The 22,106-nt window shown below is 56.1% G+C and overlaps 1 protein-coding gene across 1 annotated transcript in view; it reads left to right on the forward strand.

Annotated features, from left to right (window-relative positions):
• The window catches only part of GRID2IP (Grid2 interacting protein), a 39,168-nt gene that overhangs the window by 11,418 nt on the left and 5,644 nt on the right, over positions 1-22,106 (forward strand). The window contains 16 exon segments of the mRNA XM_054211749.1: positions 2,938-3,192; positions 5,061-5,146; positions 5,567-5,636; positions 7,114-7,208; positions 8,679-8,862; positions 11,634-11,788; positions 13,688-13,789; positions 15,902-15,999; positions 16,484-16,601; positions 16,999-17,324; positions 17,568-17,837; positions 17,839-17,982; positions 19,177-19,264; positions 20,297-20,374; positions 21,137-21,333; positions 21,869-22,024. Coding sequence (XP_054067724.1) covers positions 2,938-3,192; positions 5,061-5,146; positions 5,567-5,636; positions 7,114-7,208; positions 8,679-8,862; positions 11,634-11,788; positions 13,688-13,789; positions 15,902-15,999; positions 16,484-16,601; positions 16,999-17,324; positions 17,568-17,837; positions 17,839-17,982; positions 19,177-19,264; positions 20,297-20,374; positions 21,137-21,333; positions 21,869-22,024 — 2,422 coding nt within the window.

Below are 22,106 nucleotides of genomic sequence, written 5' to 3' on the forward strand. Positions count from 1 at the left end.
TGAAGGCGAAGCAGGTTGCAATCTCTGGGGCCTCTCCCAGCCTGGAAAATGCCCTGAATTTGCATTTTTTGTGTGAGAGCAGACTGAGCTCTCCTGAAGAGCGTGTGCTGACACTGCTGCAGAGAAGGGTTAGTGTATCGGGACTGGGGAGCGGGCGCAGGGCTGCAGTGCCCAGTGCTGGGGACGCTTTTCCCATCCGCTCTCTAACAGGGATCAGAGCCAGGGCTAACCTGGAGCACACGAGGAGGAGGAGGAAGCTGAAGGCACGAGGTCAGCACCGTGTGGCTCCCAAGCCCTCCCATGGGCACGTGCATCCTGCGGGGCTGCTGGGACAACGGGTCTGTCCCTGGTCCCAGGCCGAACTCTGCAAACAGGGTGGGAGCATCCATGTGCCCTACCAGCAGGCAAAGCTGGGCTTGTACCGTGGGATGGCAGGGCACTGCCGAAATAGCTGCAGATTCCTGCTAAGCACCAGGCACCATCCACCCTGTGCCGGTGCCGGTGCCATTGCCGGTGCCGATACATGCTGCACGGGCGGTGTTTTGTCAGAGCAGAGGGCAGGCGGAGGCATCGATGCTGTTTAATGACACCCCACCTTTGGTGGGTCCCTCGTTAAGGACCAGACCTGAGCACAGCCAGTTTGGAGGCCAGCACCCATTGAACTGCAGGACATCGGGGCGCTCGGGGGATCCAGCCCCCAGCAGCCCTGGAGGGGGCTCCCGGCATCCCGGCTTCCCCAAGACTGCGCTGCAAATTCTCTCAAAGGGTTTTGCAGAAGGAAAGTATTTTGCATGCTTTAATAGGGTTATTTTTACCCGTCACTTAGCTCCTCTCCTTACTAAGACACCGTTTTACTTCTAGCACGGAGTGAATTCATGGTGAAACCCGTAGAGCCTGTCCTTGTGCCCGGTTATGGACCTAGCCGTACTTTGTTCTTCAGCCCTGATGTTTGTCAGCCCGCAGGCGAGGTGGCAGTCAGTGCAAAGTGGGACAGCCCTGCTGGAACGAGCGGGGCCAATTTAATTTGGCCAATTTAAATGGGAGCGTGCTCGTTTTGCCTGCGAGGAACCCGGACTTGTCCCAGGGCAGAGGCGCGGGGTCCTGCCGGGATTTGCTGCTGTCACGCCGTGTCCTCCCCTACCGCGGGGCTGTGGCAGCCTGCATTCCCGCGGGAGCCTGCTTACAGCTGGGTGAACTATTTATTAGCATGATTTCACTCTTCTCTAGTTGCTGCTTAATCACAAATTGACTGTGAATTGTACCAATGTGTTACTTATTTAAAATTATCATCACCAAATTCTCTGCGCGAGCATATGTCAGCCTCGGGATGGCTTGCGATCCGTCTGCTCCTACCTAGCATGAGCATCAGCTCTTATTTTGAGTTTTGCCTTTTGTTGGTGGGAGGGAAATAGGGATGTCCTCATCCTGGTAGATTTGGGATTTGAAGCCTCCCCTTCCTTCTCCTCTGGCTTCACCCAGGCTTTCGGGTTCCTTTGGCGAAGCTGCCTGAGGGAGGAGGGAGCCCCCCGCCAGCCCCAGCCTCTCCATCCACGCTTCATTAGCAGCCGACCATCATCACAGCCATGTCATGCTGGCAGCAGGAAGGTGCAGCCCCTCAGAGCAAGTTGCTCTGTGTCCCCTGACACCAGCTCTGGGTTTGGCCCCCCCGGCCCCGGAAGATGTGCTCCCCGGGCGGTTTGGAAGTGATGCTCACATCCTTCCTCCACCCCAAGTGTCGGAGTTTGTGTTAATGTAGGGAGCGCGTTCTCATGTGCCACGAGGTGAAGAGCACTAATGAACCTCACAAGACAGTATTGTCTAACGAGCAAATGCAGCTGCGACAGGCAGCCCGGTATGGGTGCAGGGAGGAGTTGCTATAGAAACACACGGAGACAACAGCTCCTCCAGAAGCCCCTAAATGTGCAAATGGGAGGGCAGGAGTAGGGGAGCGGGGTGGCAGCGTCTCGCTGTTGCGATGGCAGAAGGAAAAGGAAAAGCAAAAGCGTTTCCCCGTGTTTGAGGGGTGAAGCCCGGCCAGGGTGGGAGCGGTGCAGACGCACCCTCCTGGGATCTCGCTTTGCGCTTGCTCTGCATCCCCCGAGGGTCCCGGGGGGTCCTTGTGGGGGGCACAAAGGCCACTTTGCTGCTGTCAGAGCAGCCCTTACCTGGCAGAGGGGAGGTGACCTGAAAAGGAGCAAGTTCCCAGTGGTGTCCCCTTGTCTGCAGTGTCACTGTGCCCGTCCTCGTCCCCACAGCACCAGCGTCTCTCAAGGGGTGCGAGACCATGACAGGAGCTGGAGGGCGGCAATAGCCAAGGCTGGAGCTCAGGAGAGCAGAGTCCAGGGCTCCCAGTAGATGGGCTGAGGTGGGAGATGGGGAGGAACATTTTGGGAGTCCCAGAACATGCTGGGGAAGAAGCGGGTCTGGAGGAGGCGGTTTGGCACTGGCAACACGAGGGGCACTTGCACATTGGGACCCCTGGCTGTGGGTACCATGCAGTGAGGAGCGGGGTCATGACAGGACAGATGCCGTGACAGGACAGGGTCCTCCTCTGCCGGGCCTCTGGCTGTCACAGAGGAGTGGCAATTCATCTGGGGCTTGAGCTCAACCTCGTCATTGTCGTACTGGGACCAGCAGCTGAAGGCGTCCAGGATGGAATGCATGAGGAGGAATGATCTGTTTCAACCAGTCTCTGCGAGCGCTGCACTGTGCAGGGGTCTGACCTCCTTGGCATGGGATGGGGCAGGAGAGGCAGCCGGTGTCCTCGGCGTCCCCAGCCCCAGCATTTGTAGCTCCAGGGAGGACTGAGGCCAAGAGCGAATGAGGGGCTGGGGCTCCTCTGACATTTTCTTTCCCAGGCATGGCTGGATCTGGAGCTCCGGGTCACAGCCGCCCCAGCCCCCCTGCTCACTCCCCTCCATTGTCTCGTTTTTCCAGGATTTTCATCCCCAAGAAGCACCGGCAGCGGTTTGATGAGGTGGTGTCGCAAAGCCTGATCAGCAAGCTCTGCCGCTCCAAGAGCGAGCAGCACAGCAACCGGCTGCGGCGCAGCCGGAGCGAGGACCACCAGGAGCGGCTCCTCGTCTCCACCCGCGCCAGCTCCGTGCCCCGCAGCCATGAGGAGACCAGCAAGAGCCTGCGGAAAACCACTTCCCTCATCACCAGCAATGTGGCCTCTGGGGCTGCCCGCAGGTAACACCTCTCCTGGATGCCCCGGAGTTCACGGAAGCAGGGTCTGATTTTACATGGATGGCAGCATGGAGGAGGGATGCCAGGGAAAGGGGATGTCTTCAGTGTGCAGAGTGGGCGAAATCCTCATGGGATGAGGATGGACTTGATGATCTTAAAAGGTCTTTTCCAACCTAAATGGTTCTGTGAACAAAGACTTCTCCCTCTTGAAGGCTGGGCATGTTTCACCCCTTATCCCAGCTCTGGGCCACCCTTTCTGCCCCCTCGCTGTTGCAGGGCTGGCTGGGACGAGCCGTGTGAGGAGCTGAGAGGGCACTTGCCGGCTATGAGGGGATGTCGGCTCTTGTGCTGGGTAGGCTGCAGGGTGCCTGGCTGTGTCAGCAGGATGCCGGGTACCCAGCCATGCCAGTGGGATGCAGGATACCCAGCCATGCCAGCAGGATGCCGGGTACCCAGCCATGCCAGCGGGATGCAGGATACCCAGCCGTGCCAGCAGGATGTAGGGTGCCTGGGGACAGAGCAGTCTGTGTCGTCCTGCGCTGCCCCGGCGGGTGTCTGGGTGCAGCTGTGGGAGGAAGGACGGACAATCCCTCCCGCACAGGGGATTAACCCATTTCCCGCTGCCCATATGGCCAACTTCAGCAGCCCTGGAGAGCCGAGGAGCCCTGCGGTGCTGGCGGTGGCTCCCGCTCCATTCCTAGCCCCGTCTCATGAACAAGAGAGCAGGATTGGGTCTGCCAGCACAGCCGGGGAATCCTCTTGGGACGGACTGCACTGCCGCAGGCACGTCCTGAGCTATTCCCCTGCCTCCAGCTGGTATCTCCAGGGTGTTCAGCTGCAGCACACCTTCCTGCCAGGATAATTTTTGGTGTGACTTATCCAACATCCAGGTCCAGCACCGTCTCCCTCCCTGCCAGCGTAGGATCAGTCCCTACAACAGGCTTTCTAGTTGTAAATGATCTCGGTGATGTTGCCTTCCCCCAGCTACCTGCGGGGAACAACTCTCAGCTCCAATCAGCCTCCCAGCAGGGAGATTTCCTAATACTCCTTCTAAAATTTCCTAGCGGAATTTAATTTCTCTCTCATCAACCTACGAGACCTTTGCCCCCTAAAACGCGTTGTCTCTCTTATTCTGTGTAATATATCCCTTGTTCCACTTTAAAAACACGTTGGATTTGAAGGACTGGATGGTGGATTTATGAACTCGATATTTCACGCAGAGTAAAAGTCTGTGCTCAGGGGCTCTGCCACTAAAGCAGTGCTGTCTCCTCCTGCCACCGGAGCCCCCACCTGCCCCGTGCTGAAGCCCTGGCATTCATAGATAGTTCGCAGAAAGCCTTGACTGTGTCTAAAGGAGCCACTCCAGAGCTCCAGCATAGATGGCTCTGGTCCCAGTGGGGACTGTGTCTGCTCCATGGCTGCAGTGAAGACACATAGGGGACGGCACCCGCATCCCCCCAGCCCTCCCCAAGGTTTTGTCTGGGCCATTTCTAGCATTCCTGGATCACTCCCCATCCCACCACCCCGTGCTGGCTCAGCGCCGTGGGCTCCCTCTGCTCCCCAGCACGGGCAGGCTGCGGGCAGGAGAGGCTGGTGGTGCTGGCAGGACAGACAGCTGCATTGCAGCCATCCGGGAACGCCAAACCCACACACACCTTCCTTCCATCCCCTCTCCCTGTAGGCAGGGCATGTCCAGGGGCTCCTCTTGGAAAGGCACTTCGGTATCAAAGGGACTTTGCAGGGACACAGGGAGCGTTGAGGGCTTGGGCACTCAGGAGACACCCGGGCTAACAGGCCTTTGGAGGGGCTGGGAAAGGAAACAAGGACCAAATATCAGGCTCCCATTTCACATTTGCTTTTTTCACCTGCAGAACTGTGCGAGTTTATAAAGGCAACAGAAGCTTTGGCTTCACACTACGTGGCCATGCCCCAGTGTGGATCGAGTCTGTTCTGCCAGGTAAGGAAACATCCAGCCACAAGATTCAGAGGCATTTATTTATCTCTGGCCTGAACTCGAAATTTTAAGTGCCTGCTGTTTGCTAGAGAATAGCAAAATGGATTTTGACAAGGCTCAGTGATGGAGTTTCCTGAGTTGAATAACTAGCGCCTTTGGTACAATTTAGTTTGGCTTCATTCACTCCCTGTTTTGAAGGGTGGAAAATGCCTGTTTTCAGTGAATAGCCTGAAATCACACCTGCGTTTCCAATGCAAGCTGGGTGCCGGCATCGCTGGGTTCGATGACCAGCTCCAGCCCACCCAAATAATCCAGCTGCAGTGGATCCCCTGCCCTGGGGGGCGTCCCTGGGCACAGCTGGGACGCCATCCCTGCAAGCAGGGATCCACCAGCTAAAGCCCCTCTCGTTCCCTGTGCATTTAGGGAGCCCAGCTGAGAAGGCTGCTCTCAAAGCTGGAGACCGGATCCTCTTCCTCAATGGTCTGGACATGAGGTAAGAGGCTCTTTAAAAGGGGTCCTGGGGGGTGGTGGGAGGCCAAGCACATGTGTGTTCACTTCTTCACTCTTGTGCAACAGAAACGAGAGCTGGTGGTCCTTGAGAGCTGTCTGCTGAGGTGCACGAGGGGTTTTGCCCCATACAGACATCTCCTTTAGTATTCTTTTACAAAAACTGCCTCTAAAAGTAGTATTTAATCTCCATCCCTGCTCCTCCTTTCTCTGTGCAAATAACCACGTACAATGCATGACACACCGCGTCCTGACTGCAACCCACCCACAGACCCTGATTTGAGCCACTTTGAGTTAAACTCTACGAGTTAAACGCTTGTGGCTCTGCTTTGGAGCACCAGCCAGCCCATGAATTACTCCCAGAATGGGATCATAAGCTTAAAACCACATGGGCAATCGCATTTCCACCCAGAAGCTAATTCTTCTATATATTATTTGCGCACAACAAAAGCGATCAAACCAGAGCTGAGTGTGCACCTCGCCGGGCAGTGGCAGCAGCCCGAATTTCCTCGGGTTGGTCTTTCCACGCAAAAAGCAAGAGCAAAGGGTTAGAAGAGGCTACACGATAAGAGAGAGCGATGAATATGTGAAGGTTAAACATCTGATGCTGCTTCTGTCAATGCTCAGGTTCTCACATTTCAGCTGAACCAGCAAACTGTTGACTGAGGCAGCATTGCCAGAAAATAGAGGAAACCGAGATGAAGATTGTCCTCTAAGCCCGCATTTTAGCAGGCATTGTCCCAGCCCAGCCTCTACCCTTCTCCAAGGACACTCCAAGATTTTTTTTGCCTACAAAAATGCATTTTACCTCCACCTTGCATTTTCTTTTCATGCAGAATCAGGACAGGCAAGGAGAGACCCGCGGCACTGTATCATTTAAATTGAAAGTTCATCTTCTGGGTCTGAGCGTAGCTTAAAGTAACGCTGGCTCCACTTTTTTTTTTTTTTTTTTTTTTTTTTATAGAATGTCTTGTGTTGGAAGGGACCTTTAAAGGTCGTCTAGTCCAACCCCCCTGCAGTAAGCAGGGACATCTTCAACTAGATCAGGTTGCTCAGAGCCTCATCAAGCCTGGCCTTGAATGTCTCCAGGGATGGGGCAACCTGTTCCAGTGCCTCACCACCCGCATTGTAAAGAACTTCTTCCTAAAGAAGAAGCCGTGCCAGCTCCACGGAGTGCTCACAGGCATGCCCTGCAGTTTTTCCCCCCTGAAGGTACAGCGCAGAGCCCAGGCACAGGCTGCAACTCACGCTCTCCCTCGGGGAGGCTCTTTTCAGAACAGCACAGCTAAAACCAAGCAAAAATCGATAATCCAGGGCAACCACAGCAGGGCTCAACACTGCCTGGCTCTGAGCAGCAAGTTGTGGCTTTTTGCAAGTAAACGAAGGCAGCCGCAAACTCCATTTCACGGTCTCTCCTCCCCGAGCACAGGCAGCGCTGACCCCAGCTCTCCTGTGCCCCGCAGGAACTGCTCCCATGACAAGGTGGTGTCGATGCTGCAGGGCAGCGGGGCCATGCCCACCTTGGTGGTGGAAGAGGGGATCGTCAACTTCTCCAACGGTAAGAGCGTGGGGAGGAGAGGGTTCAGAGCAGCAGAAAACCCCATGCTGGTTCCCAAATTCCCCCCGCAGGAGGGAATTGCCGATACCTCCCGTAGGCTCTGGCGGGTTTAGTGCTGCCCAGAGGGCTGGTCCTCCCGCCGCAGCACGTGGCTGCCTGATTTCTGGGATCAGGCTTAATCTCAGGCTTGGCTGCTCTCCAGATGGGTTCATCCTACTGTATGATTGTCCTTGACGGCCCTTGCCAATGCCCTTTACGTGCAGTCTGTGCCATGTACTTGACCGAAGTAATCCAACTCTGCGCGTCCGTGGTCGCTGTGCAAATCCCGCGGTTGTGCATGGATGTGCCGTTCAGGATAACTGCTGCCGTTATGAATAATTTAGCTTGCTGTTGGTGAGGGAGTCGGCGGGAGATGAGGGTAGCTGGGGCGATGCGGGGTGGGTGTCAGCACAATTTCAGCGGGGGGGCAGGACCGCGGCCCAGGGCAGGGAGCGGTCACTGCTGCCTTTCGCAAGCTGTGCGGAGGCAGGAGGCTCGGTGCGTTATTGGGGTGCTGCTCCGCAATGCATAGGCCCAGGAATTAGGGACTGGCTCGTCCCTCCAGAGCAGCAAGGGCTCTGCTGAGCTTCACATTAGGAGCCCTGTGATACCAACTCATTTGCCTGCGCGCTAGAAACAAAACCGAGCACCTCACTACTTCACAGTGCAGAGCCAGTGGTACTCCAGCTGCTTCACTGCCCTCCAAAAGAAACCAAGAAAAGATGGAATTTTTTGCTCCCACTACCTTGGCCGTATTTCTGTGTGGCTAAGTGCATCCCGCAGTCTCCATCGGGTCCCTTCTCCCAGCTGTACTTATTGCCCTGCGCTTGCTGCAGGGGCAGCACAGGGACCAGTGCAGATGAGCCTGGCAAAGCAAATGACCTTCCATGCCTCAGTTCCCTCACAGGTAACCCTTGACTGATGCTGCTTTTGAAGCCTATGGTTATCATAAAGTGCTTTGAAACTTGAGCAGAGGCTTTAGAGAGCCAGAGAAGGAATACCACCCGCTTGTGTTCACAGAAAGCGTGGAAGCAGCATGGTTGAAGAGACAGATCCCAGACAGCATCCCAGTCAAAACACCCCTGCTCGTCTCCAGCAGGTCCATGGACCTCCTGGAACAGCCACGAGCTCCAGAGCAGCTGGTCCAGAGCATGGGAGGAAGCAGGGGCAGTCACAGCTCCAGATGAGACATTTCACCTTGTCACCATGCTGCCTTCCAGCGACTGAAATCTGTTTTTGCTGGGGTAGCAGTGTCTGTATCAGCACGTCAGGATTTGTGTTTCTATGGAGCACCCGTTATGCATGGGCACAGCTGCCCTGGCTGTCCCCAGGACTGACCCCTGGTTTCGGAACAAGCCTTTTAACCCACGGTTAAGACCCTTTGTCTGTTGAATTTTCTTTTTTTTTTTTCTTTCTACCTGCGCCTTGCAGACTCTGACTCTGCTGACTCCCCGAGCACCTCCTCTGCCCTCACCTCCCTGCAGTGGGTCGCAGAGATACTCCCCTCTAGCATCAAGATTCAAGGAAGGACCTTCAACCAGCAGCTGGAGCACCTACTGACTCCACCTGAGCGCTATACCATCTGCAAAGCGCTGGAAGGCTTCTTCCAACATCGGTAACTTGTTAGCAGCTCCCTTCCTCTAATGCTGGGACCTGGCCTGGTAGCAACGCCCGTGTCAGGGTTGGTCTCCAAGCAGAAGGCAGACCTTGGCTTTGAGGCTGTCAGCACTGAGCTCTGCTGGGATCACGTTCTCTGGTTTCCCCAGCTGTGTATTTCCCCTGTGTGTGTCTGCAGGGCACAAGCCCATCTCTCACCAGGTGTCCTGCCCGAGGATAGGGCAGACCCTTTAGCTTTTGAGGTTAATTCGGTCACCCCTTAATCCCTCATAAAGTGACCTTGGTCCCCCAGTGTGGGTTCTCTGGCTGTCCCCGACAGCTGCAGATCCTGTTCTGTCTCTTTCAGTAAACCTCACCGTGTTTCACCCTTATCTTCTCGCTCTTCTCAGTATCTTGGCTGCAGCACTCCCTTGGCAGCAGCACAGGAATGGCTGTGGCTGGCAGAGCTCTCGTCCTGCCATGGAGCACATCCTCCCCACCCTGCTGCAAGGGTCAAAACCGATCCCCTGGCAGACTCGAGACTTTCAATAGTGACTTTGTTTTCTGCCCTTGATCTTCAATCTTTCCACACCATGGTGAAGCCATCCCGCTGGGAGATGCTCGCTGCTGAGCCGATTGAGCCGGGTTGCCCGGCTGCTCCTCGGGAGCCCGGGTCCCACATGGGCTGCGGATGCATCAGCCAGGGCCAGGCAGGCTCCTGCTGCAACGGTGCAGCAGCCCGCTGGTGTAAAGGCTGAAGGATCAGAGGAGTCAAATCCTCGGTTTGACAAGGAAATGCAGGGAAGCCCTCAGTATTTAGATTACTGACGGTAAGAGAGAACAGAAACTACCGAGTACAAAGCGGTAGCGCTGCCCCTGTGCACTGTGGCTCAGGCTGCAGCACCCCACAGCATCCCCCTGTGCAGGGAGGCTGGGCTGCCTCTGCACCTGCAGGTGCTGGGGGAGGCCCAGCTATGTCACCCTCACTGAAACCAGCTGAGTGAACCCTCTTGAGGCCCTGGGATCACTAACACTGTTCCCGTAAAGCAGAAATCATTGCTTTGTGCTCTCCTGAGACTGCGCTGCTTCTATGGGATTCCCCAGTTGGGCGTTTCAGCCCACGGAGCGGCGGCTGTGGGAGCAGATCCACTCCTCGGGGTCTGCAACTGGGAAACGTGGACTTGATCCCAGCGGGCTACTTGCTCGTACTCAGTGGCACAAAGATGGGAACCCAAGTACCATGAATCAAGTCCCCAGGTTCCCCTCCCAGTGCAGGGCTGCCCACGTTGCTTGGGCTTCCAGCAGCGTTTGACTGGGGGAGCAAGGCTCAGCGAGGGCACTGCCATGCCCATCCTCTCCTCTGACCACCTCATTTTGCCTGTAGCTGTCCCAGATGGCTCGACGGAGAGGCCACTGCTCCATTTAACAATAATTCATCATGACCCAACTGCGTGCCCGTCCCAGACGAGCAGCTGCAACCTCTCACTGCTCCAACAAGGAGGGAAATCCCCACACATTAGGTTTATGTTGCTTGCCACCGCAGCGTGCGGATACCAGCATTTCCCAGCAGCAAACACAAGAGACCGTGTCAGGACACCCCTGTTCTGGGCTTTGGCCCTTCAGCCAGTTTGCACACGACAAGCCAGCTGGCCCTGGCCACCGGCCGGGAGGAGCAGTGCCTGCGCAGGGCAGAGCGGCCACCTGCTTCAGCAGCTCCTCCACAACACTGCAACTTTTCTGAATGGGAAATAGGCTTCAGAGAGAAGCCACATACCTACCCATTCCTCTGAAAATCCCATCCTGGTACTGCTGCAGGGCCTTCCAAAGAGCTGTGTCCAGCTCCCCAGAAAAGGCAAGTTAGCCCAAAACTAGGGAGAAACTTAGCAGGTGACTTCTGGCAGGCTCTAGATGGCTCCTGCCACTTCTTATCCCTGCTGGCCTCTGAGGAACCCCCAAGATACTTCATTAAAGAAATCCTTGCAGTATCTGAGCCTTCAGCTCTCCCCTGCATGCCTGGTCCCTGCTCCTTGGAAGGCAGTGATCGTCCATTCAATTAACAGCAAGACAACAGATTTGTTCTTACGTATACAATCACCTTCCAGCTCTTTATAAGAAGCTCTTACTGTTACTCCTCCGTTAAGGATGCTATAGTTGCAATGGGCTTTAACCCATCATCTCTGCCTCAGTTTCTCAGTAGAAAAGCAGCCTGACTTTAGCTCCCTGACCCAGGACAGCCCTCCTCCCCCGGGCTGCTTTATCCTTCTCATTGAATCGGGTGCTCAGCCCTGCTATTCTCAACAGCCCTTTCACCATCTCTACATATCACAGAGCCAAAAATGAGACCCAGCCTTCGGCCCAGTGAGGCTGCCAGCCCAGCTACCCTCTCCAATGCCTTCCTCCCTGAGCCTGCTTACCTGCTGCTGGCTAAAATTCAGGTCTTTCCAGAGTTTCTCTCTCTTTTCCAGCGCTCTGCCACCCCTCTTACTCCCCACACGCCCTGGCTGACTCACAAACCAGGTTTTATACCTGGCTGTCAGGTGTTGCCGGTCCCCGGGAACTTGCTCTCCCCATTAGCACCAGCTGCCCAGCTCCACTTCCCAAAGGGCTTGGTCCCTTTGTGGCACCTCTCCTTTGGAATGATCTGTTTGTGCCAAAGCCTTGGAGCCGAGCCTGGCAGCTGAGAGCCAGCTGGAGGCAGACTGGGAAGCACCGGAGCCCAGGGAAGCGGCGTGGTGGGGCTGTGCCGTAGGGATGCGCTCACTGCCCAGCCCTCTCTTTCCGATTTTGCAGGAACATTGACACTCTCATTGTGGATGTGTACCCGGTGCTGGACACACCGGCCAAGCAAGTCATTTGGCAGTTTATCTACCAGCTGCTGACGTATGAGGAGCAGGAGCACTGCCAGCAAAAGATTGCCAGGTTTCTTGGTTACAAGTCCTTGGCAGGTGAGAGGAAAGTCCCTGTGCTATGGCACGGACACGCCGTGTCCCACCGGGGACCTTGGTCCATCGCACTGGGAGCCCTGGGGCGGCGAGGGAGCAGCCAGCTCTCCCCAGGGGCAGCGGCTGCGGCTCTGCCCTGCCTGGCTCCTGCCCACACGCTGCCTGCACGGAGGCAGGGGGTTTCCAGCTCCTGACACCGATGAGGTTGATCTCTAAATGTCCGGGCACCTTTTCTGCACCATGGAGCCATGTAGCTTTTGGAAGGAAACTCTGCGTTGAGAGGAGAGATGGCACCTGGCTCAGTAGCAGAGGTTGTCTCTGGGAGCAAAGGCTTTTGGAAGCCGCTTGGGTCATTAGAGGTTAGGAAGTCCTGAAAGAAAATAACCGGTTTAGGGGCAGCGTTCACATCAGAGAGGCAAAATAAGTGGTGATGGCGGCGTCCCTTGGGATGTCTCCAGCAGTCAGACGTGCGCAGGTTCTGTGGTTAGAGGAGATGGGAGCGTGGCTCCTCCAGCCTGCCCAGGAATGCTGCTCTCCCAAAGAGACTTGAAAGGCAGTCAGCGATTCTCCTCCTCCCTGGTCCCCCTCTCCCCACGCCATCACCTGGGGCTGTGGCCACACAAAAGCCAGCTGTGGTTTGCTGAAGATTAAGGGCTTTGCAGACAGACAGCAGAAAAGCGAGGGCAAATTTGGAGTGAAATGTCTTAATCTTTGGATTTGGGCTTCATAATTGCTTTCAAATTCTTCTAAGCTATTAACATTGTCTTGGTGTTTTAGACTTAACGTAGGTAAAAAGAGGTGTTGCTTCAAGAGAGACTTTTGGAGGAGCACAGTTATTTTAGCACAGCCGTTCCCCTCACAGGGAGAAACAGCTCGAAGTCCTGGTGCAAATACTCCCCGCTGTGCATGGAAACCCGTTGGGTATTTGCTCACCTAATTTGCACTCTCAGTTATCACTGCTTTTGTATGTGCAGAATCATGGCCCAACCTACCTAACGTGTTGTGTATTCCCAAGAAATTAGACCCTAAAATTAGTTTATAAACTTTACAAGATCTCAGAGGGAAGCTGATATATTTGCAGTTTGCAGCTATATTTCAGGAATACAAGGCAGGTATCCCTGGCCACCGGCAGAGGGAAAAAGCATGGGATTAAATCTCCCATGGGAGTGGATCTCAACAGGCCGTTTCAGCCTGTTGTTCCACAGGCTGGTCCCTGGCTCCTTTCAGCTTCTCGGATGAAAGGGGCAACCTCTGACCATGTGAAGTTCTGGTTGTTCTGGTGCATTACGTGCGTGTCCGTGTGTGGAAGCATGATGGCCAGAGATCTCTGAATTTGGGTTAGTCCTTCATCTGGGCTTCTTCCAAACTCAGTGGCAGTCTCTGATGTTAGTGTGTATCCGAGCGTTGGTCTGTCAGATACCGAGGAGCCTGACGCTCCGGTATCTTCATCCTGCTGTAAGTCTGAGCCTCTCTGAGCTGTCTCTGAACTGCACATGGACCAATCCAGTAGACAACATGGTTCCTCCAGGCAGCATTTCGGTGCTGGCTCCCACTCCCATCCTGTCCCTTGAGGGCAGGAAGGAGTTAGCTGCGTCCCGCTGGACCAGCCTGGCTCAGGGCTGGAGCTTCATGTGCACCATAAGCTGGTGGATGCCAATCCTGCTGGGAAAAGCAATTGTATGTCCCGTTTTTGAGCATCCACCCCCCTGCCCTGTGCTGGCAGGAGTGTTTGTAACCTGCTCTGCTCCCCGGGGCCAGTGTCACGGTCAAGTGCAGGGCTCAGAGAGCTGCTGCGAGTCCGATGGGCTTGGGGGAGCTCCATGTCATGGCAGGGAGAAGTAGGAGAGCTGCGGGGTCTGCCACACGCTGGCCATGCCTTACGAAGGATTTTTTCTGCTGCAGCTGAGCCAGAAGCAGAGGACCGCTACCGCAGCTCCGTTCGAGGGGCCTCCTTGTGCCGGGGAAGCCTTCGAACCCCCCGCCCCGAGGAAGGGGGGGCAGCAGGTGGGTGACGGGGCTGTGCAGGGGTTTCCGCTGCAGGGAGGAGGGAGCTGGGTGCCGGTGGCTGTGCCTGTACGTAGGTACCTCTGCTCTGCCCAAGCTAAAATCCTGAGCGTGAATGGTGGGAAAAAAGATGCAGGTCGGCACAGAGCCAGCACAGAGGCTGTGACTGGAAATCTGTGTTTTCAGAAACAGTTGAAATAACCAATTCCACTAAGAGGCCACTTGGGCTGAGGCTGAGCATTGCTTCCAAACCTTTCCATTGCTCAGATGTGAACTGAAGCTGCTGGTCTGAGCCCTCCGTTCTGGGGCGCATGGTTTCTAGCTTTGCTCTGAACTTTCTTGGCCACTATCAAATTTGCAAGGAGAGCAGCATTTGTGGAATCCACATAAAGAAAATCATGGTTTGGTGCCACTTTGAGACTCTTGATGAAGATGCTCATGGAACAAACCCTTCCTCTTTTCAGAGAGAAGCCACATATCTCCCCATTCCTCTGAAAATCCCATCCTGGTACTGCTGCAGGGCCTTCCACAGCCCCCAGATCTCTGACTCTCTTCCCAGCAGCACCCCAGGTTGCTGGTTGTGTTTTCAGTCCTTCATGTCTTTGCCCTCCTCTCCCAGACGGCAGGACAAGGCATCCTGCCTAGCCCTCCATTGCCCTGAGCTGATTGCAAAGGGCGCTCGACCTATGCTTATCACTTCTGACCGCAACCTCCCCACCGCAGCCTCCCCACCACGACCACGACCACGACCATGACCAGCCACACTCCTCCCACGCTCTGGCTGCACGCCTTCCTCCCGGCACCCCTCACCGGGACCACGGTGCTCCTCGGCTGTCAGGGAGCAGTCAACTCTGAGACATTTCCCTGGGGAAGATCCTCTAACCTGCCTCCGAGGAGCATTCCTGGTTGTGATCGCAGCACGGAGAGTGGCCAACAGCTGTGTACACTGGAGGGAAGCCGCTCGCCCTTGTCCTCAGCTGCCCTGTGGAAAGAGCGGAGCAGCCCACGACCTGTCCTGCTAACCTTACCCGAGGCTCTGGGGTGCATCCTGCCCCGGCTGCTCCTAGTTCACCTCTCTGCACAAACCATTTATTTATAAAAAGCAGGCCACATTCCTCAGTCCTGGGGAGGGAGGTGATGTGGGGGGAGGATGCACGTCCTGTTCCCGATGGAAGCCCCGCTCCAGAGCTCTTTCTCATTACAGCCAGCTGTGTCCGTCCTGGGCTCTTCTCTCTTTGTTGCCATTAAACGCTGGGCTCTGAGCACACGGCTCCGGTTTGGCACTGGTGTGAGCAGAGCTGCTCCACTGGGCTCTCCAAAGCTCTGCCTGCCCTCCCCAGTACTCAGCCTGGCCCTGACCGCTGGGTAGAAATACTGTGGCTGAAAGGGAATGTGAATCCATTTGAGCTGCTCTTCAGCAGCTCGGGAAAGGCAGGGATTGCAGACCATTTTCTCCTGGCAGCCCTTCACACACCCTTGGAGATAAATCGGGGGTCTGGACGCATCTCAGGGCTCAGCCAGCCTCCAGCCATTACCCCTTGAGCAGAAACTCTCCATGGACATAACCAAAAAATGAGGTTTCATTTGGAGCTGGTCGGATTAACCTCACTCCAAGCGAGCTCCCTTGTGCCTTTGCAAGGGTCCAGACCTCCCTCCTCGTGTCCCCTGTGGCGCTCTGTCTCAGGGGACACTGCTGGGGAGCAGGCGGCCGGCGCTGCCCAGGCGACTGCAACCGAGAGGACCATATTTTGGAAACTGCGACCTCAACTGCCATGTGTGGTGACCCTGAATGTCCTGGTGTCCAGCACCTACCAGGGAGGCTGAAGGAAAAGAAACCAAGAAAAAAGAAACACCCACGGCACTGCAGAGTCTCGATATCTGGAGAGTTCTCGACGTAGCGCAAACTCCCACATGTGCCCTGGATAATGTGTCTTCCCCTGACATACTGTGATGGAAACTCCTTGCATACCACTGTGTCCCTGGAAAGGGTGGACGGCTCTGGGTCCCAGCAGGAGTCGGGGGGACCTGGATGGGTCAGGACCATCATGAGTCCTGGGGGGCAGAGGCAGAAGGAGGGGGTCCTGACTGGTTTGTCTCTTCCTTCCCCGGCAGGCCAGAGCGATACCGTGGAGGTCCCGGTTCGCCTGATCCCTGGAGAGAGACAGGCTGGCGACGGCACATCCCTCCCGGAAACACCCAACCCCAAAATGGTGCGACCTCGTGGGGCTGGGGGGGGAGGAACACCTCTGGGAAGCGGTTTGCTGACGTGTGCAGGACCATTGCATTCACAGGGAGGGTCGACAGTTTGACTCCTTTTGTGTTGATGCAGGAAAGCGTAAAAAAAGGGAACAGGGGAAGGATGAGTCTGAGTATAAACACCTGCCGGGGGCTGACAACATTCCTGCCTCAGCAACGGTCTCTGAGATCACTTCCCTGGGCAATTAGTCTGGTGTCTAATAAGGCTGGTGTCTGTTAGCATCTTCTTGTAGCCTTGTGAGTGAGAGACTCGGGGGAACTTCAGAAAAGGCAGAGTAGCCTTGGTTGGGGTGAAGCACTCCTTTAAAGAGCAAGAGACTGGGGGCTGGTGGGTCCGTGGGGGCTGTCCTGTCCCCAGGACATCGCAGGTCTCTGGGTTCTCCCCGAGTCCCGTCTCGATTCAGGCATCGACAACAGCTCTTTGCCCCTTTTTTTCAGATGTCGGCTGTCTATGCAGAATTAGAAAACCGCCTGATCGGCAGCTTTGCTAGCAAGATGGGTAACGCTGCCCTGCACAGAGCATCGCCTCCTGCCCCAGAGCTGGCACACGCCGCAGGTAGTGTCTGGCTTCCCACGGCGTAAGAGAGGCAATTTTGGGGTGGTCTCAGGCACTTGTGGGTGGTGCTGGCCAGGCAGGTGGAGGAGAAGGCATCTTTCTCTTAGTGACATTTTATAACGAAGCAGTGACAGTGCCACGTGTGAGCCCAGCTCCTGCAAAGCTGCATCGGCAGGAGGGCAACAGAGTGCACGGGATGGCAAATCCCACGGGAGCCCAGCGCCCTGCTGCGCAGCGTAGGGCACGGCCCGGAGCAGCTCTCCTCTCCCCAAGCTGCACCATTATCTCACGTCACATTCAGCGTGGTGCTGGGGCTTGTCACAGCCCAGGGGTGGGGGGCTCCGGGGAGCGCCTGGTGCAGAACCCCCTCGGCAGCGCTGTGTCCTGTGTCCTGCAGGTGCTCGCAAGCCAGGAATGGGGATCTCGTGGCCAAGCGACCCTCTGGCCTCCCAGCAGTGCTACTACCGCCTGCACAGCAGTGTGGCCTCCCCGACCAGCACTGAGTCCAACCCCTACGTCAGCCTTGACAGCAGCCCAGCCCCGTCCCCCAAGCACCGGGACTACCCGCTCAGCCCTCTGTCGCGACGGAAGAAGCTCTTCACCTTCTCCAGGCCCCCGCGCAGCCGCGACACTGACCGATTCCTGGATGCCCTCAGTGAGCAGTTGGGACACCGGGTCACCATTGTGGATGATTTCCTCACCCCCGAGAATGACTACGAGGAGGTGGGCATGGCGCCAGGGTGGCTTGGTGCATGGTCTTTGTCTGTCCTGGCCATGGAGCATGCATCATCCAGCCTGTACCACACTGGGAAGGGTGCGGAGCCTCTGGGGACATATCCTAGGGCTCTGTGGGTGGTGGAGGGGAGCAAGGGCTGCCCCACTCTGGGGAAGGACCCCCCCTCCCCAAGGGCTGGGTGGGTGGATGATGAGGTGCCACCTTCAGTGTCTCCTCTCTCCTTCACCCAGATGAGTTTCCATGATGACCAGGGCAGCTACGTCACCAACGACGTCAGCAGCAGCGAGTACATCAGCAGTAGTGATGAAGGCAGCTCCCTGACCTACTCCACGCTCTCAGACCACATCCCCCCACCACCACTCAGCCCCCCCCCGCCACCGCCCCCCCTGCAGTTCCATGACCCCCAGACCATCCCCACCAAGGCAGAGGCCACAAAGGCCAGCATGGCCGCTGCCCCCAAATCCCTCGTCAGCCACCTGCACCCCATCCCACCACCGCCACCCCCCGCCGCCGCCCCCCCCGGTGCCCTGCGCGCCCCCCCTGCACCGGGGACTGCTGCACCGCAGGAGTGAATCCAACCACATGAGCGTCAAGAGGCTGCGGTGGGAGCAGGTGGAGAACTCGGAAGGGACCATCTGGGGGCAGGTATGGCCCAGGAGCGCGGAGCGGGGCTGGGGGTGAGGGTCCAAATGCGGTCTGGGGAGCCGTTGCTGGTGCCAAGGCTGTGCAGGTTTGTGGGAGCATCCATGGGCCCTGCCCTCCTCCCTCCCCAGAGTGCTGGGGGGACTGTCCCCTCCCTGGAGCATCACGTTCTAACCTCTTGGTGGGCCACACATTCAATACCTTGGCCAAGGGAATAATCTCTGAAGATGCCATGTTACAGAAAGTCTCGTATTTCTTTTCTTCCTTTTAATTGTTTGGACCAAAACAGCCAGGATGAGAAGAAGCTCTGGAAAGCATCTGAAATTCTGGTTTTGACCACAGTGTCCTGGGGAATGCTTGCTTTCCTGCTCTCTGTGGGCTGACGTAGTCAGGAGCTGCCTTCAGATGTGTTCTGCAGCTGTAGGAGGTTTTACCAGTGGGAAACCATGAGGACGGTTGAAAGCAGAGTGATAGGGAGAGCGCCAAGGTAGGGGAGGACACCAGAGGGGAAAAGCAGAGGCAAGGAGTGAGACTAGATGCACTAATCCTTTGGCATCATGGCCTTGAAGTGATGCAGAGGTGGATTCGAGTCCCCGGTGGATTCGAGTCCCTGGAGGGAGAAGCTAGCCTCCCTGGAGTTTAACTTCCAGCCTCTGTGTCTCTCATGGTGATGAATGTGTTCAGATGTGCCATATTCTTCGTGCCTTGATCAGCTGTGATTCTTTTGGAAGCAAAAAAATCCTGAAGGTTCTGGAATTCCCGCTTTGTCCTTCAGTAAAGCAGCTGGGCCCAAGTAGCAAGTGAAGAGCAGCAGTGCTCTGTAGGATTCCAGCTGTGTCAGAAGCTAAATGAATCCATGGGGCAGTGCCGCCAGGTGCGGGATGCAAGGAAATGCTGATGGGGTGAGTCTCTGGGTTTCTTCCTTTCTCCTGAAATGAGAATGGATCCCCCCAGGTAGGTTAGCAACTCGTGTAGAAACTGCCTCCACGGAGGTGAATGGTTTACCAGGCTCTGGTTTCTGCACAGGGTTTACGATGGCTCAGTCTCCAGTTACAGGACAGTGCCACCAACCTGTTCTGGTTTCTTCCAGGGACACAGAGCTTAGCGTGGGGTGGAGGGAAGGTGGCCCAGCGCAGGCGGGCAGTGTTGGGCTGTGCCCTGTGCCAGCATGGCTCCTGACTCTTCCTCCTCCTGCAGCTTGGGGAAGACTCGGATTATGACAAGTTGAGTGATATGGTCAAATACCTCGACCTGGAGCTGCACTTCGGGACGCAGAAGCCTACAAGTAAGTACCTGAGCCTCAGAGCAGGTGCCGGTACTGACCAGAGACTGGGGCACTGGGAGGAACTGGGACTTGGTGGGCAGCAAGGCAACGCCTGGTCCTAGCATCACCTGTGGCACAGAATTCATTCATACTCAAGATTTTGTGGCTGGTGGCACAGCAAATCATTAAGGTGGAGATTGTTTCACTATCTCCCTTAATTTTCTTTGCTGCCGTTACCTGTTTTCTCTTCGCATTTCAGTCGGTCGGGGCAGTGAATCTCCGCTGGAGGGTTTCGCTCCCCGTTGTGCTCAGTGCTGCTTCCCGGTTCCCATGGCGCCTGCCCGGCCACCCCCACGCCGCGGGGAATGCCGGGGTGCCAGCACCGCTCCCCACTGCCAGGAGGGGCCTGGTTTGCAACACAGCAGAAGCTCAAACCTCCACCATACGTAACGATTTGTGTACGGCCTCTGCACGTTACGGTCCGTGCAGTATGGACGGTCAGCCGGGCTGTCGGCATGCACGGACACCCAGTTGTGCCGCAGGAGCAACAACGGCTGCAAATTAGGATTGCGGCTCTGTTGCTTTGAGAACTCAGCCCTGAAAAAGCCGTGAAAACATTTCTCTGTCCATAGAGACCATTACATTTCTTTTTACATATATATTAAGTTCGTTCCCCCCAAACCTATGTATGGGGTCTGATGCAGCGTGGGCAGAGCTAAGCTAGAGCGGGCAGATACAGATGGGACTGGCAGTAGAAGTAAGATGAAATGGGATTCTTCTCAGGGGCTATCTTTTTTGGGATGTTTCTGGGCAGTCTGGGATTTTCTGTGTGTTTCACCTCTCGTTTTACCTTTTTCAGCTCCAACTGAGTCCTCCATTGAGGAGATCTTTGAATCGCAGAATTCAAGGATTCCCGGAGCCATTGCTGTGTGCAAAGCATCAGTTCTCCTCTCTTTCATTCATGGTTTCACTGTTTATAGGATATTTTTCTTCCTGCTGGAGCCGGCTGAGCCTGTCCTTACCCATTATTAAATCTTTCAGTTTCTCTTCCAGAGCCAACTCTCATGCCTGAAAACTTTAAAAAGAAAGACGTGGTTGAAATTTTGTCCCACAAAAAGGCCTACAACACATGTAAGTAAACATCACAGTGAACGTACCCCCAAAACTGGCCCAGAGATGGGACCGGGGATGTAGAGAACTGGAAAGGTAAAAGGAAGGAGGCTTCATGAGCACGATCCCATGAGCGCAATCCCAGCACAGCTCTGCTGGGCTGGGCTGGTCCTGCAGCCCAGAGCCCCTTACTGCTGGGCTCAGCTCCGGGCAGGGGGAAAAAGGTGGCTTCACAGGAAAGGACGGAGATGGGATGTGACTCATTGGCCTGGGGAGGGAGAGGGGAAGACCTTGCATGGCCCCGCAGAGCAGCGAGGGTGTGCGGGGCTGCCCTGCTGCCCGCCTGGGAAGGGTCAGTGCCGCTTGTCCAGGACGTGCTTCTGGTAAGAAGGAGTGTGGGAGGGCTTGGTGGGACCCTGCGAGCCCCCGGTCTCCTGGCCACAGGGTCGTGGGAGAGGAGGAGGTGCTGGGGGTGGTTCCCACTGCAGCCCAGCCTGATGCGTTGGTGATGTACGTGCAAATGACAATACCCTGGAGGGATCTGCAGAACCAGAGTGACTCCTTGGGGTCCCCAACCAGCCTCTGCAGGCGCTTGGGGTGCAGAAGCCCTTCTTCTCCCCAGGACAGGCACATGGAGGAGTCCATGCCATCCTCACACTGTGGAGAGACTGAGATTCCCCTCCTGGCCCTGTCCTGCCAGGCAGTCTGTCCCTGGCATAGCCATCATCCCCCCCGGGCCCCATTCTCCTGCCCTCCCAAGTGATGTGCCTCTCTTCCCCCCAGCCATCCTGATAGCCCACCTCAAGCTCTCACACATCGAGCTGCGCCAGATCCTCATGACGATGGAGACGGACCGCCTGGAGCCTTCCCACATCAAGCAGCTCTTGCTGTATGCCCCAGATGGGGAGGAAGTCCAGCGCTTCCAGAACTACAAGGAGAACCCTGGCAAGCTGAGCGAGCCCGACCAGTTTGTGCTGCAGGTACCTGTGAGCAGGGATGTGCTCCAGGAGAGAGGAGGTCTGCATGTGCAGTGTCCCCGGGATGTCCTGCTGAGAGCTGGAGGGGAGGAGAACACAGAGCAGAGAGGAAGCAGTCAGCAGGACACTGGTCTGCTCCTTGTGCAGGCTGTGAGATGGGAAGAGCTGGTGGCACTGGTCACAGGGACCACTGGTGAGCGATGCTCAGGCTGATGCCTGAGGTGTCTTGCAGCTCCCATAGCAGCTGGTTTACAGCCAAAGCATACCATGGTGTTTACCCCACGGTAAGACTGTTTTTTCCCAACTCTTGAGTTACTTTCTGTTGACAAAGTCACTTGTAGATACTGGCATGAAACCTCCCCATCCCGTGGCAGGAAACTGGCTGTGCTCTGCGAGTTACAGCAGCTGCTGCACAGTGTTGCCTGCGCTAAGCAAGTGCATACTGTTTTCAAGCACAGGGAAATATGCCAGGAGAAACAGCAGATAGGAGAGATTATGGCTAATGGCGGTGGTAGTAATTTTCTCCTTTTGCTCTCAGATGTTGTCAGTACCCGAATACAAGATCCGTCTGCGCAGCCTGCATTTTAAGACCACTCTGCAGGAGAAGACGGAGGAGATCAAAGCTAGCTACGAGTGCATCTGCAAGGCCTCTCTGGAGCTGAAAAGCAGCAAGAAGCTGGCTAAGATCTTGGAGGTCAGAACGGTCCTTACTTCTGGTAACAGCCACCGGGGGCCCCCAGCGTCCACGGGAGCGCCCGCAGGCAGCCGGGCAGCTC

This window comes from Rissa tridactyla, chromosome 8, assembly GCF_028500815.1.
Source record: "Rissa tridactyla isolate bRisTri1 chromosome 8, bRisTri1.patW.cur.20221130, whole genome shotgun sequence".
NCBI classification, from domain to species: Eukaryota; Metazoa; Chordata; class Aves; order Charadriiformes; family Laridae; genus Rissa; species Rissa tridactyla.